General features: G+C 37.2%; 1 protein-coding gene across 2 annotated transcripts in view; it reads right to left on the bottom strand.

Moving 5' to 3' along the window:
* vta1 (vesicle (multivesicular body) trafficking 1) overlaps positions 1-8,489 on the bottom strand; it is a 77,711-nt gene extending 69,222 nt beyond the window's left edge. The window contains exon 1 of one of the 2 annotated variants that reach the window (XM_042389613.1): positions 8,278-8,489. In XM_042389613.1, the coding sequence (XP_042245547.1) occupies positions 8,278-8,368 (91 nt within the window). In that variant the 5' untranslated portion in view covers positions 8,369-8,489. The remainder of the gene's footprint in view (positions 1-8,277) is intronic. The other variant, XM_042389612.1, reaches the window with a different exon arrangement.
* Positions 8,490-17,406: the final 8,917 nt, after the last annotated feature.

The raw sequence follows: 17,406 nt of genomic DNA on the forward strand, positions 1-17,406 counted from the left end.
GAATATCTTTGCATGATTTACAGTTAAAAACTCCCTATTTATCTTATTCTGGTCTTATATGCAGCCCCTCAGTTCAGCCTCTGTCTCAAACAGGCTGTTTTAGCTCCTGTCTCTTTAAGGCCCGCCTCCCAATGAGCATGCTCTGTTCTGATTGGTCAGCTTCAGGAAGCTTCCTCCGGCTCCCGAGGCTGCGTAAACAAACTATAGTGGCAGGACTTTACTCCTTTTTCTCCTTCTTTACTCAAAATATAAACTTCTCAAATACATCCGTACATGTTGGAGCTGAATCCGATCCAAAATATGAGAGTGGACAACGTTAGCAACAACTTTAGCATCTGAGGCTACAGAATAGACCGATGTTTATGGGCGAGTTGACGTCAGAAAAAAACGCTACAAACTAGACGTCCAGAGCAGGTTGCAGCCCTGACTTTTCACTTGCAGGCAGTATCTGTCATAAATTCACCTCAAGTTTTTGGAACTTTGCCCATGTTTAACATCATGAGAGGATATAAATGACAGAAAATCACTAAAAGCGTAATATGCTCCTTTTAAAAAGGGGTCTGATGTGTTAGCGGTTAAACTAGAAAAAGGAGAAAAACAGATCTACAGAGAAGTAACAGCTTGCTCATGCTTGTCATGATGGCTCATTTCACCACCAACAGATTTGTAAAAATGTGTTTAAGCATATTTTTAAACACACGCAGTCAAAATACTGCAAGCACACAGACACACAAACATCATCCAGCAGCTTAGAAACAGACAGCTTCATTCACTCCAGAAAAACTGGAATATGAATGATCTCTTGAAGCATGTTATTAACACACACACAGAGTCAGCAGGGCTTAATCCATCACAGAAAAGCATATTTCTATGCATTTCACCACCAAACACACACATATACATCATCTGATCCCAACAGGCTCTCTGTTATAACAACATATATATATATATATATATATATATATATATATATATATATATATATATATATATATATATATATATATATGTTGTATAGTGTTCTTGTGTTTAATATGTTACTAAGCTAGAAGGCAACATGTTGAATTCTCTGTATCAATAATAGAAGCATTATATTGTTTCTCACAATGACATTTATCACATCATTTCCTGTATTTTCTCTATTTCTAGAGACACATCAGCATAAACTTCTTGATTAGAGCTGCAATGATTAGTCAAGGGACAGAAAATTAATCTGCAGCTATTCTGATAATCAGTTAATTATTTAAATCATTTTTTTCTGGCAAAAATGCCCAAAATTCATTGTTTCCAGTTTCTTAATTGTGAAGATTTGCTGCTTTTCTTTGTCATATCTGATAGTAAATTGAATATATTTGGGTTTAAGACTGTTATTTGAAGATTATTGAGACTATTTTCTGGCATTTTATAGACCAAACAATTTATCTAGAAAATAATTGAAGGTTTAAATTCGTGGTGTGACGACAATCACATAACCGCGGTCATGTGTTGCCTACCGTAGGTTTGAGTTCCTTACCGTCATCACCACATTTTTATTTTTTTTTTTAAATGTCAACCGGTAGTCTAATGTGCTTGCTCCTATACTGTGTGATATGCGGTAATACAGTGGAGACATAGGAGGCTACATGATACGTTGGAGAATGCAAATCGCAGGGATAGAAAAATACCACACCATCACAGGCCTCATTTAAATTATCATTATTTGCAGCCCTATTTCTGATTCCTCTTTAGTTTTATGCGATTACTTCTGATTATAAGCATGTTCTCATTTCCAATGATCACAAATTAGTCAATGGAAACTAAATTATTCTGAAACTATTTTGATAATCAAACAATCTTTTAAGTCATTTTTTTCAAGCAAAAGCACCAACACATTTGATGGCTCCAGGTTCTGAAATGTCAGAATTTGCTGCTTTTCTTGGTAGTTTTATTATAGTAAATTGAATATTTTGGAATTTTGGACTGTTTGTTGGACAAAACAGGACATTTGGAGACATCATCTTGTGCTCTAGGATACTGTGATGGATGTTTTCTGCTGTTTTCTGATGTTTTATAAAGCAAATGATCAATTGATTAATCAAGAAAATAATCTGCAGATTAGTCATGAATGGAAATAATTGTTAGTTGCAGCCCTTATATGATATTAAATCTACTTGGCTGAAAGATAAACACGACAGTAAGTGGAGCTTTTGTTCAGATTTGTTATTTTCAAGTTCTCTTGCTGCCGTCTGTGTAATAATCCATTATTTTCAGAACACGTCTGCATTCAATAAACTGGTGTTTCTATGGTGATTATTATAGTTTCATCTCGTTCTACGTCACTGATGCTGAATCCCACGCAGCAGGTCCGCTTCAGATAAAAAAGACACATTATTAACTTAAAATAAAGAACTCTTTTCATTCCGCTAACATCCTGTGTCCTGGTTTATCATTTCTTCCTCCTGTCTGTGTATTTATCTTGTCTTTTTTTTTTCTGTGTTTTCATCGTTTCTGCATACAATTTTAAAGGTTAAATTGGCTTAACAAGCATACTGGTAGGTGGCCGTCGCTCTCGCCGCAGGGAGGTACCGAGGGATAGGTGAGGGATAATATCCCCGCAATTTCTGCAATGATGATGATGACGACAATGATGACGACAGAGCGCAGAGCCCTTAGGACTTAAAAGTGTCGGCAGCATCTCTACAAGCACAGAACATCATGCTTGATGTGCCCTCCTGGAAAACACAGCTGTCCAAATGCACTTTAAAGCAATAGAGTCATGGAGTTCTGAGGCGTAGTGAGTCAGAAGGCACTACACAAGTGAAGCATCCAGGTTCAAGCCCCCGAGGCAGCAAGCATCGACTGCGCTGAAGTGTTCTTGAGCAAGACGCTGGATCCTAAATGTCTCAGTAAGTTAGATGGCGAGGCCTCGTATATGAAAGCAAGCGTATGCTGGTGTCTTCAACCCAAAGACATTCAGTTTACTGTCTAAAGAAACCAGAAAATATTCACATTTAAGAAGCTGGAATCAGAGAATTTGGATGTTTTCTTTAATCTATTATCAAAATAGTTGGTGATTAATTTAATAGTTGGTAACCAATCGATTAATCAACTAATTGTTGTAGCTTTTTATCTGGTTTGAAGTAAAATACCTCTAAATGACAGGTGATTTAACAACAGGTGAAGAGATGTTTTCCTTTATAATGTTAATCTAATCATCTCTTTTCCTCTTTGCTCGGCACAACATCTTACATAACACCTGTCTCTCCCTTTTAGTTTCATTTTTGGTCACATGACCCACTGCCTACATTCACAGGTGATTAGTCAGCCGTGCTTAATAAAGACTCCCACACTAGGACTTACAGGTGCAACTGGAAATTAAACAAACACCTCAGATACTACCGAGTTAGGACGCAGCATCATCAGCTGAAACAAATCATAATGTCTGGTTACTGTATGTGTGATTCATAATGCAAACATATCCTGTACAAATACAAACAGAACTTGCTGGCAGTGTTCATTTTGTCAACAAAAACTATGATGAAAAATATTTGTTGACCTTTTTTCCGAGACGAAACGAGACTAAAACTAAATAAAAACTAAACGATAACGTGACAGACGGACGAACGGACGAATGAACCGATGACTCTCACACACCGTAGCTCCTGATTGGTCAAGCTGTCTCCTCCAGCAGCCAATAATATCTCGTGTTCAGAAGTTGATTTAGCTGTTTGACCTGTTTAACTCGTTAATAAGAGGCGTCTTCATTCGGTAATGTTATCTGACATATTTATGGATTAAATTAATCTACAATCCACCAAGAATCAGACAAGAAGCACCAGCAAAACAGCTGACAAACTGTTCAAACATGGCCAAACATCAAAATTAAAAATGCGACTATAGTGTCAATGAGGAAAACTAGACTGGAATGTCTTTGGTTTAGACATGAAACTAAAAATTATTTTCAATCCTCCATTAATCGATTAGTCATTTGTGCTATAAAATGCTCATCATCATTACCTAAAACGGTTTTGTCCCAACTAGCAGTCGACAACCCAAAGATATTCAGGTTACCCTCAAAGAAACCAGAAAATATTCATATTTAAGAAGTTGGTGCTGGAAATTTTTCAGTGTTTTTCCTCAAAAAACAACTCAAAACGATTAATAGATTATTAAAATACTTGCAGATTAATTTTCTAGCGATAGACTAATCGATTAATTGACTAATCGTTGCAGCTTCACTTTAGTTCCGTTGACTAAAAATAACAAAAATTAGTAGAGTAAAATTTGCCTAAAAGCTAATATTCATTTTTGTCAAAAGATTGAAATCAAGTGCCAAAATTAACACTGCTTGCTGGTAAAAAGATGAGACAGAGTTCATTTTTGGGAGCCACCAACTGGTTTCCAGTCACGCCTGATGACACCAAACAGTCATGATAAGACGCCGTGTAATTGGCTCATTATAACTTGATATCAAAAAGGCCGAACGCTGCGACAAAAGTGAAAACGTCTCAACTCTTCCAGTAAGAGAAGCTTTCCCTCAGCTGTCAGAAGAAGCAGTCGCAGAGTGTACGACTGTCAGCGCTCTCCGTTTTCATCTGACAGGTTTTCTGTTTCCGTACCTCTTCATGTGCGTCTCGCCCACAGCAGCTCAACTAGGTCAGCTGCAGACCCCTGCTGCAGTGAAGCCTGAGCACTCTGTAATATCAATCAAAAGTCATCACAGATAGTCTGCCCTACTTCATGGAGAACTGGGCTGTGCTTCAGGATACTCGATACACCAAATAATGTTACAGTAATGACACTTATTAAGGCTGCAGCTAGTGATTATTTTTTGATTATTAAGTTTGTGCAAGACCTGATGACCCACGTTATCCCAACGTGATGTGACAATGCTCCCCAGAGCTTTTTGAGATGCCTACAGAGAGCTCAGCTTTCTCAGTCTTCAAGTGCCCCCATAAATGTTCAACGGGGTTGAAGTCAGGTGACTGTGGAGGAGTTGACGTTGCTCTTCAAGAAATTCTTGTAAAGCTTTGAGGTGTATTTGGAGTCATTATCCTGCTGCGCTATGAGTCCTTCTTCACAAAGATGCAAACCAGAGGGTCCAGCATGTCTCTGAAGACTGGAGTGGTACTTCTCCTCGGTCAGGGTGGAGTCAAATCGATGCAGGTGTACAACTCCAGAGGAGGCAAAACACTCCAAAACTTGAATATTCCCACCACCATGTTTCACTCTCTCTTCTGTTCGTCTCCTCACATGCATCCTTCTGTTACTGCCATAAATCTCAAACTTGGATTCATTAGTAAACTTTTTTTTCCAGTCATCCACTGTGACATGCTGGTATTTCTTAGCCCAACCCTGAGCTTTTGGCCTTGTTTCCCCTCCTGAGAAGTGGTTTAGAAACTGCTCCTCGTCCTCTGAGACCGCTATGAGACAGCCTTCTTTCGACAGCACTTCTGCTGATTAGAGTCTTGAGTTCTTCATTTAGCAATTTCTGTATCTGTGATGAAGTTGCTTTTCTATCTCTCAGGGAATTAAACTTGATGTATTGATCTTCTGATGATGTTGTCACTTTTGGTCCGCCTGATCATGCTTTGGATACAACTGATCCAGTTTCTGCAAAGCGTTGCAGAGTTCCAAGCACTGCCCCCTTCGTCTAGCCATTACGCTGAGAAAGCTGCTCTTTGCTATGAATAACAATCTGATTTCTGACACTTTCACTCAGTTCTGATGCCGTGTTTCCCACTATCACAATGCTACTAGTGAGCGATGATCTGCTGCAAACTTGAGGCACAGCCGTGTTTATAACAGGTGAACACTGGCTGCAAGTTGAGTTACTTAACGAGCCTCTGATGAGTAGATCAAAATCCACCTGAGTGTCACCTGAACGCTTCAATGACCATTTGTACAAAGGAGTTAACTTGGTCAGTGCCACAGATTTGCTTAAATTTGATTTCTGACCTATAAAAAGTGCAGAATCTTCACTAATTCTGCCTCATCTTACATGACATGTTTTTAAATGTTTCCAAATCCTCAAACTTTCTGATCATTTCCTGGTTTATGTGAAAATATTATTTAGTCTCAGACTTTTGGACTCCACTGTAGTTAGTTTGCATATGCGTTTCTTCTTGTACATTATTCATTTTCCTTATTGTTATTCAATTATATATTTTTTTTCTTATTTGTATGATTTTGTTTTGTGTAGCATGAACACTCTACAACTCTTGTATATGCAATACTGTTTTGTATAGTGACAATAAAGCTGAACTTTGAACGTTGTATTTTCTCAAATTTAAAAAAAAGATGTCACAATATAATTTAAACAGACATACACTCACTGAACTCTTTATTAGGAACACTTGTGTAACAGTTCTGCCATAAATTTTATGAAGCTTATACATTTTCAGTTTATGCTGACATTGTCAAAAAAGGTGATAATTCTACTTTATGTTTATTACTGAGGTCGTACTTTTCTGAGCTTTCGCATCGTGAATAAAGGCATCGATCATTCATGTGCAGAACAGACGTCACGTCACAACTCCTACTGACAACAGTGGACCTGCTGATTGTTTGTGTTTCTCATCACCTTGTGTTGAATGACAAAGGACACAAAAATGATAAAGACAATGAACTCAAGGACAACGTGTAGGAGGAGCATCTCCAAACTTATAAATTTTAAGTTTAAAGTTTAGAGTTTATGCCTTTACTTAATAATTTCTACATATTAATAGCTGACGTCTATATATTTGATGGTTTAGGTGCTGTGCGTCATGAGTAGTTGCCGTGTCCTGAAAATGATGGTGGAGTGAGCGAGGAGGTCCTGTTCGATGAATTAAATTCCTCCATCCTCGCGTCTCTCTCTCACATCGTCGCTGGGAGGATCTTTTTTTCTGAAGAATGAGCTGTCACAAATTCATGCTTCTGTCAAAAATTTGTATCACTGCCGGTATGAATAGTTTTTATGCAAAACATTCGCAGGCCACTGTTTTGCTTTTTCGTCACGTCACCGTTGTGTAAAGGCCTTTGGAGCTGAGCCAGACATGCCTGAGAGACATGAGACTCATGACTATCTGTTAACCAACACACGAGAAACAAGCTGGACGAGGAATTCTCATCAGATATCAGTCCGATGCTGGCTGTGACTGTCTTTCTACTGACTCTACCTCTGTGGCAGGTAGCTAACAATGACTGAAAACCAGTGGTGGAAGTAAGCAAGTACATTTATTCAAACACTCAAGTGCAAATTTGAGGTAATTTTACTTCACTTGAGCATTTCCATGTGATGCTACTTTATACTTCCACTCCACTACATTTCAGAGGGAAATATTGTACTTTCTACTCCACTACATTTAAAGATGAAACCGGTAGTTTTCAACCGTTTTGGCTTTTGACGTCTGACAAAAAGCAGTGTGTAGTCGGGGTCACATTTCAGATGTCTATGAGTTGTTAACAGCTCCACCAAATAGTGATTTTTCCCTCTAAACTTCTCACATGGTTTCATTTCAATAAACGTTCAAATGATCCAATATTTCAGCAAAAATTAGAGAATTTAGAATTAGAGAAAAAAGTCCAAAAACTGAAAACAGATTTGTGTATCAGAACTTTTTTCTTCTTTCCTCTCCCATTAATCATCTCATGACACCTCAGATTTATCTGGTGACCCTTTGGAGGGGCCCGACCCCTAGGTTGGGAACCACTGGACTACACTAGCTAACTGTATATAAAGTAGTTGAAACTAGCTCCACCTCCCGCAGCTACAACAGTAACATGCTGCTCTAACACTGATGTTTCAGTATTAATAATCTAATGATGTCATATATAATAATATATCAGGAAGGATCTGAATACATCTTCCATCACTGCTGTACAACTTCTGTACATTTGGATGACGAAGAGTAGACACAACTGACTTCTGTTAGTAATTAATAGCGAAGTAACGAAGCCTTACAAACATCAGAATATACAGTACAAGTCCCCAAATAATGTCTGCCACAGTGACTGAAGGAAATAAATACAGCTTTCAGTTAGCCGGCTAATGAAGTTTGAACTGTCAAAGCTAACATTAGCGTTATGGTTAACTTAGCTAACGTCACAATCCATACATATTTAAACAGGCAGTTTAACGGTATTTTAATGATTTATGAATGAGTTGTTGTCTGACAGCAGTTTATGTGTAACGTCCCGGTTCAAATAAAAGTTAGTTTAAAGGCTAAGCTAACAAACTGTCAGTGGTCGACTGAGGTAAACAAAGCTGGGATGCTACATCAGCTCCGGCTAACGCTAGCCGGCACACACACTCACAGTAGTAAGCCACGACAGGGTCCCGCTTCTCGTGTTCATTCGCGGTCCGCAGGTGGTGCTGGATGGCTCTCAGCTGAGCCGGTAAAGCCATGGCTGTTAAAACCCCTCCAGGAGACAAAAACACATCAATGGAAGAAGTGAGAACAGGCTCCTTGATGTTAGCAAAAGTGTTCCTTTCACTTCCGCGTGTATATCCAATAGGAGCGGCCGCCTACGCGGGACAGATGACGTCACCGGCCGTGCAGGTGCCCCTCCTAGATTCATGACAATACCTCCAAAAATGTGAAAGCAATGAAAACTGCGATGTTATTTACAACGCTTCTGAAAGATCTGTGTTGATATATACTAATTTAAAATCTATCTATCTATCTGTTATTACTATTTTTCAATATATGCTCCCATAGCTCCTTTTATTTTTGTATGTGTATTATTGATCTGTGATTGATGTCATGTCTGTGTCCCCTGGTTTTAAGTTGTATGTCGTTTTATAATATGTGATTAGATTAAGAAAGGCTGGGGTTCATGTCAGCTTTCAACTTTATTGTCCACATTTTTAGCACAAAAGTCAAAATTCCTCTTCAGCTTGCAGCATGACAATCAACATCCGTATCACATCATTCATATCATGTGTTACAAAAAAAATAAGAAAAGAACATTTTAGCAGAACCAGAATTAGAATCAGAGCCAGGTTTATTGCCAAGTAGGTTTGCACATATGAGGAATTTGCCTTGATGCTGTTGTGCATAACCTATTTCACCATTTAAAGAAGTCAAGTGCCAGGTACATGGGATTCATGTCCATTAATTACCGGTTTAACTGATTTATGGCATGTGGGATGAATTATCTTTTATAGATATTTTTCTTTGCACAGGAGACTCTCTACCATGTCCCTGAAGACAGGAGCTGAAAGTGATGATTCAGGAGATGGCATCAATCCTCCTTTGTTCTACTGCTTTGTCATGGTGATAGGCTAACAAGTGTTGTTTACAGCCTGATATTGCCATTGACAGTTTGTCCTTGTTTCTGACAGTCAGGTATTCAAACCAGGACACAATGTTGAAGGCAAGAATACTTTCTATGAGGGACTGATACACTCTGTTTAAGATGTGTTGACTAACCTCAAAACTCTTAGAAATATAACCCCATGCTCAGAAAAGTTGTTTTAAATTAAAAAAAAAACAAAAATGTTATAAACAAATACTGAATATCCTTCCCCCAATGTAAATATTCTGGTTTTCTGTTTTTGGTGACTTGAATTAGAAATAGGCATGGAGATATTCTCCAAACAAATAATGTATTAACAGTTAAACTTTCATTTAAAATGTTACATAGAATATATCCTGTAATGCAGGAAAGGTGGAAAGGTTTAAACTGAATGTTAATTATTCTTGTTTTTGTCATGTAAACAAAGAAACAATTTTCACTTATTTTTCCATCATATGTATTCCAAAATATTTTGGATAGATATGCAAAACTTTCTAGGAAAACTGGTCAAATGGTCAGTAGACAAGAATATATGCTTTTTAATTCAACTATTTATAATTCTGGCAAATTCCACGTACATAAAATGAAAACAAAAACTGAACTTTACACTGTTTCTAAATGATATTGAGCTCTATTACAACTCTCTAGTTAAGCTGCTAAATAAAAAAGCAACAAAGACCCAAACAATCTTTAAAACCTATGAAATTATTGACAAATATTACTTGAATATTAATCTGTAGCCTTTTATTTTTTTATTTCTTATCTTGTTTTTTATATACTTTTTATTATGTCCTAACTGAATTCCTTGGCAGTTTGTTCCCTCTTTTTGTTCTTTATACTTGTTTTTATTTTACTGTTTCTTTAATTTGACTGTTTCAATTTTTTTCAAGTTGAAAAAAGGATTCATGACAGTTTCGATCCATTTCTTTTTTCAGTGTGAAATGACATTTTAGTCTGATTTAATTGTGTTTTCAATACAGTAACTAACTGTTTTAACTTGTATGTATGTATGTATGTATTTCTTGATTAATCAATTAGTTGTTTGGTCTATAAAATGTTAGAAAATGGTGAAAAATGATGATCACTGTTTCCCAAAACCCAAACTGACATCCTCAGATGTCTTGTTTTGTACCAACCAACAGTCCACAACTCAAAGACTAAAGAAACCAGAAAATATTCACATCTGAGAAGTTGGAATCAGAGAATTTGGACATTTTCTTCTTAAAAAAATGACTCAAAATGATTAATTGATTATCAAAGTTGCTAAAAGTTGGTGATTAATTTAATAGTATATCATATAAGGTACAATCACAGTGAATTGTAATCTCGCCACATCCTTCAATTTGTGCATTAAAAAGAGTTAAATAGAATAGGAATAGTAATAAATATATGTGTATTATCCTTTTCTTTAACCTCAATAAAGTTAAGGAAAAGGATTCATTAAGTCAGTTTTGATCCTCACAGTTATCTGAAATGCTTTCCTATGGCCATTCAGGAAATATTTGTGAAAATATGAATGGATTATGGGATGAAAGTGAAACTAATGATTGGATAAACCTTGAAAAAAGGACTATAATGATGATTTTATTTGTTGATGCTAAAGAAAAACTTATGACTCCCTAAAACTTGAATTATCTTGAATTATCTTGAACTATAAATGTATCACGGGCAAAATATGAATAATTTAATCATTAGATTGTTGCTGTCAGATTTCTCATTGCAACCCTAAATGGTTTGATCTAATGTGTTTGGGAGAAAACATAATTGCAGTTCATTGAAAACATTTTTTTCTTGTCAACAAACTCTTATCCAAAAGTTTAACTGCTGCACACAAAAATCCATCTCGCAGGGTTTGTGCAGCGAAGTCTTTGACAAAAAAAGCTCTGTCTGCACACACATCACTCTGCACAGTGAAGCATCCAACTGAAGAAACAAGAAGCAAAAGATGTTTTTGAGCGGAGGGAGCTTTAATTTATGCTTGATTTTAGGTATTCAAATAGAAACATGTAAAAAGTAAGAGATTCATAAAACATTATTTAGTTTTCCCCCCATAATTTAAAATTCATTTGCAAACCCATGCAACAAAATAATCGAAAGTGACTGCTTTGCCAAACAATAATTACTGAAAAAAAAAAGCTAAATCCACTCCATCATGAGGCAGTAATTGACTTTTTATCAGCTATAGCAGAGCTGGATTGAGATTAAGCGGAGCTTGGATCAGTCAGGATCAGACTCAAAGTTCCACTCAGGACTTTCAGGTTTGAGGTCAAGTTAAAGCCATGAGTCCTCCAATTGAGTTTGCAGTCAGGCATACAAGCCAAAACATATTCACAATAAACAAAATGAAGACATACTGGACAAAGTACATCAAAACGACCACTGTAATTTTGCAAAATTGCATTACCAAGAAAGTGGGTGGGCTTGGAGAGGAGAGGTCATCTGTAGAGAGAGTAAAAAAGAGTTTATGGCCCGTGGTAAAACTCAGAACTTCGATCTGTTTGGTTTAGGAAAGACTTTAACAATCTGACATTCTTTGGGCTTTTCATAAAGCCTGTCATATTTAGATTTTAGTAAGGCCTGTCCGTTGGGTGCCAATGTTTTCTTTGGTCCAAACCACAGTGGAAAACTTTGTTGTATGTTTGTATGTGGTTCGTTTAGGTTCACACTGCCTGACTTCAAGGGAACCATGACTTGGAAACAAAAAGTCACACGAGGTTTGGAAAGTGGTCATCCTGCCAGGCTGGAGATGTGGTGAGGGTTTGGGTCGGGATGTTGGGAGAGTCCACAGGCTGATGGATGAACTCTCTGCTCCAAGGCCACACACTTCCTTGGTGATTCATTGTTGTACTTTTTGGCTCCCGCTATAGCAGATCTTATCCCTGTTTTTCATGGGATCAATGGAGCTGGCTTGGTTTTGGCCTGGGCCTACACAGCTGCTATTATGCACTAATCCTCTCCTTGAAATTATATTTATACACTACTAAATTGTTTTCCCAATTCTTTTGCATGGACAAACATAATTGCTGCCTAGGATTATGTTCACGAGCAACGTTTTTTGAGAAACTTAAGCGCTATATACGCAGTATGTACCACACTGAATTCTTACGCAGGTGGTCGGGTGGATGGTGGGTGTGCAAAACGTAGGTTGACACCAATCATTTCAATTAATGAGATTTACTATTAAAGTAAGTAATCCATGTGTACAAATTATTAAATCAAGACCACGAATTATTAAATTGAGAGCATGGAATAGTCTTTTTTTTTTCTCCGTGGCTTCTCCCTAGCTCCATAGCTATGATGTGATGTGGGACTTCGAGGCTCTGACTTGGCTTTATGCCTGCTTTCAGAAAGATAAAGGTTCTATTCTACCTCCTGTAACAAAACACACCAGACTTTATTACTACGGGAGCACCGATGAGCCTCAGAGCTTTTCAGATTGTTCATCACTTCACCGTCAGCAGCAACAGAACCAGTGAAGCAGCTAAATATGCTGCTGCTGTTTTATCTGAAGCCACTTCTTTAAGTCCTCTTATGATTCTGTTGTAGAAGGCAGAGGTATGATCACGAGGTGTGACAGATTGTGTTCACGAATCATTTATTCTGTACACCTGTAGCATACCGCTAACTCTCACAGACAGTGGAAAGGAATAACCAGACCCATAATTCACACAATGTATCACGGGGCTAGGAATAAGGTGGACTGATGTAGAGGTTTGATGTGTCATGGATGTAATCATTTGCATTTGTTTCTTGTAGTCAGCACAGATAGGCAAAATTTTGATTTCATTCAGGTAAAAAAAAATATTACCACCAACAATGTGAGGATCCTCAGCTGAGTCTTTCATGTGAATATGATATTAGTAGTGTTGATACTCATGTGAAGGGACAGTTTTACTGTGTGTATCACTCAAAAACAACCTATAGTTACGTTTGAGTGACAGATGCCATCTAGCGGCCATAGTAATTATGACCTGGAGCAGTGTTGCAGTTCAGATACTGTATATATGGACAGATTTCTCTTATTCAGAAGAGGAAATCTGGAGCCATTAACCCAACGGTAGACTTTGTCGTTTCCTGTTTCCACTTGCGAGTCGGGACAGTTTTTTAAAAAGCGTAACTACGATCATCCCTGAATCTTAACTCAGTGGTTGTTATTGTTGCCATGACAACATAGTTGGCCTAACTTTAAGGAAATAGTAATTTTAACCCACAACATGTCATATCATTACTTTTCAACAGTGATTAAATTGTTCTGGAAAGCACAGACAAATGATGTTGTCCTGCCGATTAATACCGATAGGGGCGCCAGATTAGAAAACACTGCTGTGTCATTCAGGAGTCACATAGTCAAACAAGGTATTTGGAGGACTTTTGATATCTTTTTTTGTGAAGCAGCAAATCCTGAACATCTTGCATGAACTGGAATCATTCAGAAACATACTTGACATTTATATCCATGAAACGTCCTGTCTCGTAGCTCATTTTATCCCCTCGCAGACTTGATGTGATGACGGTGACCATGTGACAGTAAGTGTGACCAAAGTCTGCCAGGCCTCAGTCCACAAGTCCAGAGGGTAGACATTTTGATTGATCCAGAGAGAGAGAGAGACACCATATTGCAAATGTCCGGAAATGTGTCTCTTTCCTTTCACCTACACTAACTTTGTGTCCTGTCTTTGCCTTCAATCAAGCTTGTTTTGAGTAAAGCACTATATAAATTAATGTAATTTGATTTATGAGACCTGTCAGTTAAAATGAGGCTGGGCCTTGTTTACTGCTCAGCAGAGGCAATATGGAGTACGTCCCCAATGACTTTGGCTTTCTCCTGCTTTCCACAAGAACAAATCTGTCTCTCCATTTATCTAATCCTCTACTGTATGAACGGAGAACTGTTTTTGCTAATTAGTAATTAGTTCATTAACTAAAAATCAAGTTATTTATTATATCTCTGATTATTTTTCGATAATTCTTTAATCAAAAAAAATTTGATCAATTGTTTAAACAGCAAATGTTCGCATTTTTTCTATATGAATGATGATCGATCAAAAAAGGTGTCAATGGACTAATCTAATTAAATTATTCAATCTTTTTAGCTCTAAACTTAAAGCTTCTATAATCAATATTTCTATAATACCAATGCATGAGCTGTCAGTGTGTCATGTGTTGTGTGGGACTCATAGTGATGAACCTACAGAGAATTATCAGCGACTCTGTAGCTCCCATCGGCTTTATACAGCTTTAGTTTACAGGTCATTGTTCAGCTGTCCGGCTGTCCGGAGACAGGGTTGGTGTTGATGATGTGCTGCGTCCATGTCTGGTGTTTCAGCTTTGTGCTCTAAACTAGCTGGTGAACATAATAGAGCATTTAGCAGCAAAAGAGCCAGATATTTCCCTCAGGAGTTGGTAGAGATCAAAAACAGAGCTAAAAGAGAGAGAATATTGGACTTACGTTCACCAGGTGGACAGAAACACGACTCCAAATGAATGATAATGTTGCTCTGTAACTGCTGGAGCAACTATTAGCTAACAAGTTCAACATATCAACTTAAAAGGTGATGATATGCCAGTGTTCACTACTTGTTTCTGATGAAAACAACTGTCAAAAAATTAAATAATGCAGGTTTAAGTTACAATATTTAATTTGTAAATAAATGATGAGTAAATTAAGAAAATTCTATTAAATAAAATTACTGAGAGAATAAAAATTTTGTTATTATATATAATACTATATAGCTAATGAGGCAAAAATGTATAGTTTGTCCTGAGGGTGCTATCTGATGAAGATCACATTGTTACCTAAATCAGCTTGGTTTATCCTCTGTATGGTGGCCATTTTAGGACATCTCAGACTCACAGTTTTCATCTTGGCTCAATTTAAGCTGTACTCTGTCATATCTGCTGTATTTTGATGCCTTAATGCTATCAATACCATCATATTGCACTCATGTTACCATTCATACAGTGCATCCTGTAATGTTTAAATGCTAAACATTTGTAAACATGCTAACTTGGCATGCTAACGTTAGCATTCCGCTCAAAGTATGGCTGAGGCTGACAGGAAATACTTTTTGAAGAAACGTCTCCCAAACAAATGGAAATGTTGACTTGTTGGTGACATTACATGAAAAATAAATCACCAGCATCATTAGGATTATCAATCATTTCCAAGTTAAATTTCAATTCATCCAACAGATCATAAATACATGTTGCTATTGCATTGCTAAAAACAGTTAATGCATGAAAAACAAAAGATAATTGGTAAAATTATTTGATGTCATGTTTCAACAAAGTTATTATTTTATTTGAATTCCCTCTAAAGCACTTATCAAATAAAGTCAACAACTAAATCAAAAATGAAGCAAAGACAATTGTAGGACATTTTTAATCAATCATCTCAAGACAAAACAGGTAGGAGAATTACAGTCACCTACAGTAAACGTAGCACTCAAACAGACAGAATTTTGTTTCAATATGTATGCGTTGGTCATAAAGTGTGCCTCTTTTTCTTTGACATAGCTGTGAGGTTGTAGACATTCGTAAAGGGCAAAATTAGTTTAACACACAGACAGACCACAGTTGATGAAAAATGAAAAATAAGTCTTGGCTTCCTTTTCACAACTAAGTAAAGCTACATTTAACAACATTATTAAAAATCAAAGATATAAAAATTGAAGATGTATTTTCAATGTATGTGTGCTGTGTGATGCAGCACATTGCTGAATCCTTGGAAATTTCCACAAATGACCCTGATATTAGTGGTCAAAAGAAGCCTCAAGACATGTTTAAGATGCACTGATTTTGTCAATTGTGCTCAACAGTACCCCAAAACCCCCAACATACTGTATCTCCAAGCTCATTGTTGATATTTTACAACGCAATACAGTTTACAGTTGAGTCGCAGTTTGGGATTTGTTGGTGCTATTAAAAAATCAGAGGTGTAAGTTTTGCATAAGACCCAAAAATTTCCAATCACCAGAATCTAATCAATGACTCAAACTTGTCAAGATACACCATCTGCTTTCCAAATAACTAACTATAAGTCAATCATTCAAAGACAATCAATCACAGCGTCATGTACAAATTCAAACACGCTCTTTACCAAGACTAGCCTGTAGGTTTAAGCCTGTAGAAAAACTTTTATCATTAGCCAAAAAAGAAAACCTGAACCTTGGCCAACCTGAGCAAAATGTTGTCTAATTTTAAATGGTTAGCTCTTAGTTAGAGATGCTGTAATGTAATGGCCTGGTCACACCAGAAAATGGCACAGCAAAGTTCATCGCACATATTTGCAAAATAGGTGGTACTGGAAGTGTGACTACTCACAGGGCGAGCTGGCAAATTACTGCTAACACTCTAGCTACCCGGAAACATGCTAGCCCTTCAGTCACAATAGCTCTCCAAGCTAGCTGGAGAGAGACCTAGCTAGATCAGTCAATAACTTTGCACAGTCTTTTCCAGAGATATATTTGTACCATTGACCTTTGTCTGCAAACCATGCCTCTTTTATGGAGCAGTTTGTACTCTAGCAGAGCAGGGTTATATAAAAGTGAAAGGCACAACAAAGCTAATATGCTATGATAGCTTCCTCCATTTTAGTCTATCCTTCTCTACGTTTCTTCAAAGGTCAGCACTGTCAAGATGGTTTTATGTTGGTCAACTGTGCACAGAACGGATTAGCTTATTGTGGTGATTACTTTGAAATTAACTGATTTTGCTCTAAATGTCACTGTTTTAAATGTTGGTGTGACCAGGCCATGAGACCAACGCAGTCAATGCAGGAAAACAAGGCGAGTGATAAGTCATGTAATGAACTCTCAGACTGCAGGCTGACCTGTGGAGGTTGAAGAGGCCATCCAGTTAGCAGAAGTCAGAAATGTTTCTGACAAATTCCAACCAATTAAATATACTTTTTAACAATACTGTGTACTGTCCTTCCAATCCTTTCCAAACCTTTCTCTTTATCCAATTGGTTTCCACTACTGAGTAACTCATAAAATTTGTTATGGTAAAAACTTTGAAAATATGCCTGATTTAGTTTTTTCTCATCTTATAATTTTCTAGGAAGATTGCCTAACATCTGGTGAGTATCCAGGACTGATAACATGACAATCCTGGATCAGGGCTATATTTCCACCAAACAACCCC

Source organism: Thunnus maccoyii, chromosome 17, assembly GCF_910596095.1.
Source record: "Thunnus maccoyii chromosome 17, fThuMac1.1, whole genome shotgun sequence".
NCBI lineage: Eukaryota > Metazoa > Chordata > Actinopteri > Scombriformes > Scombridae > Thunnus > Thunnus maccoyii.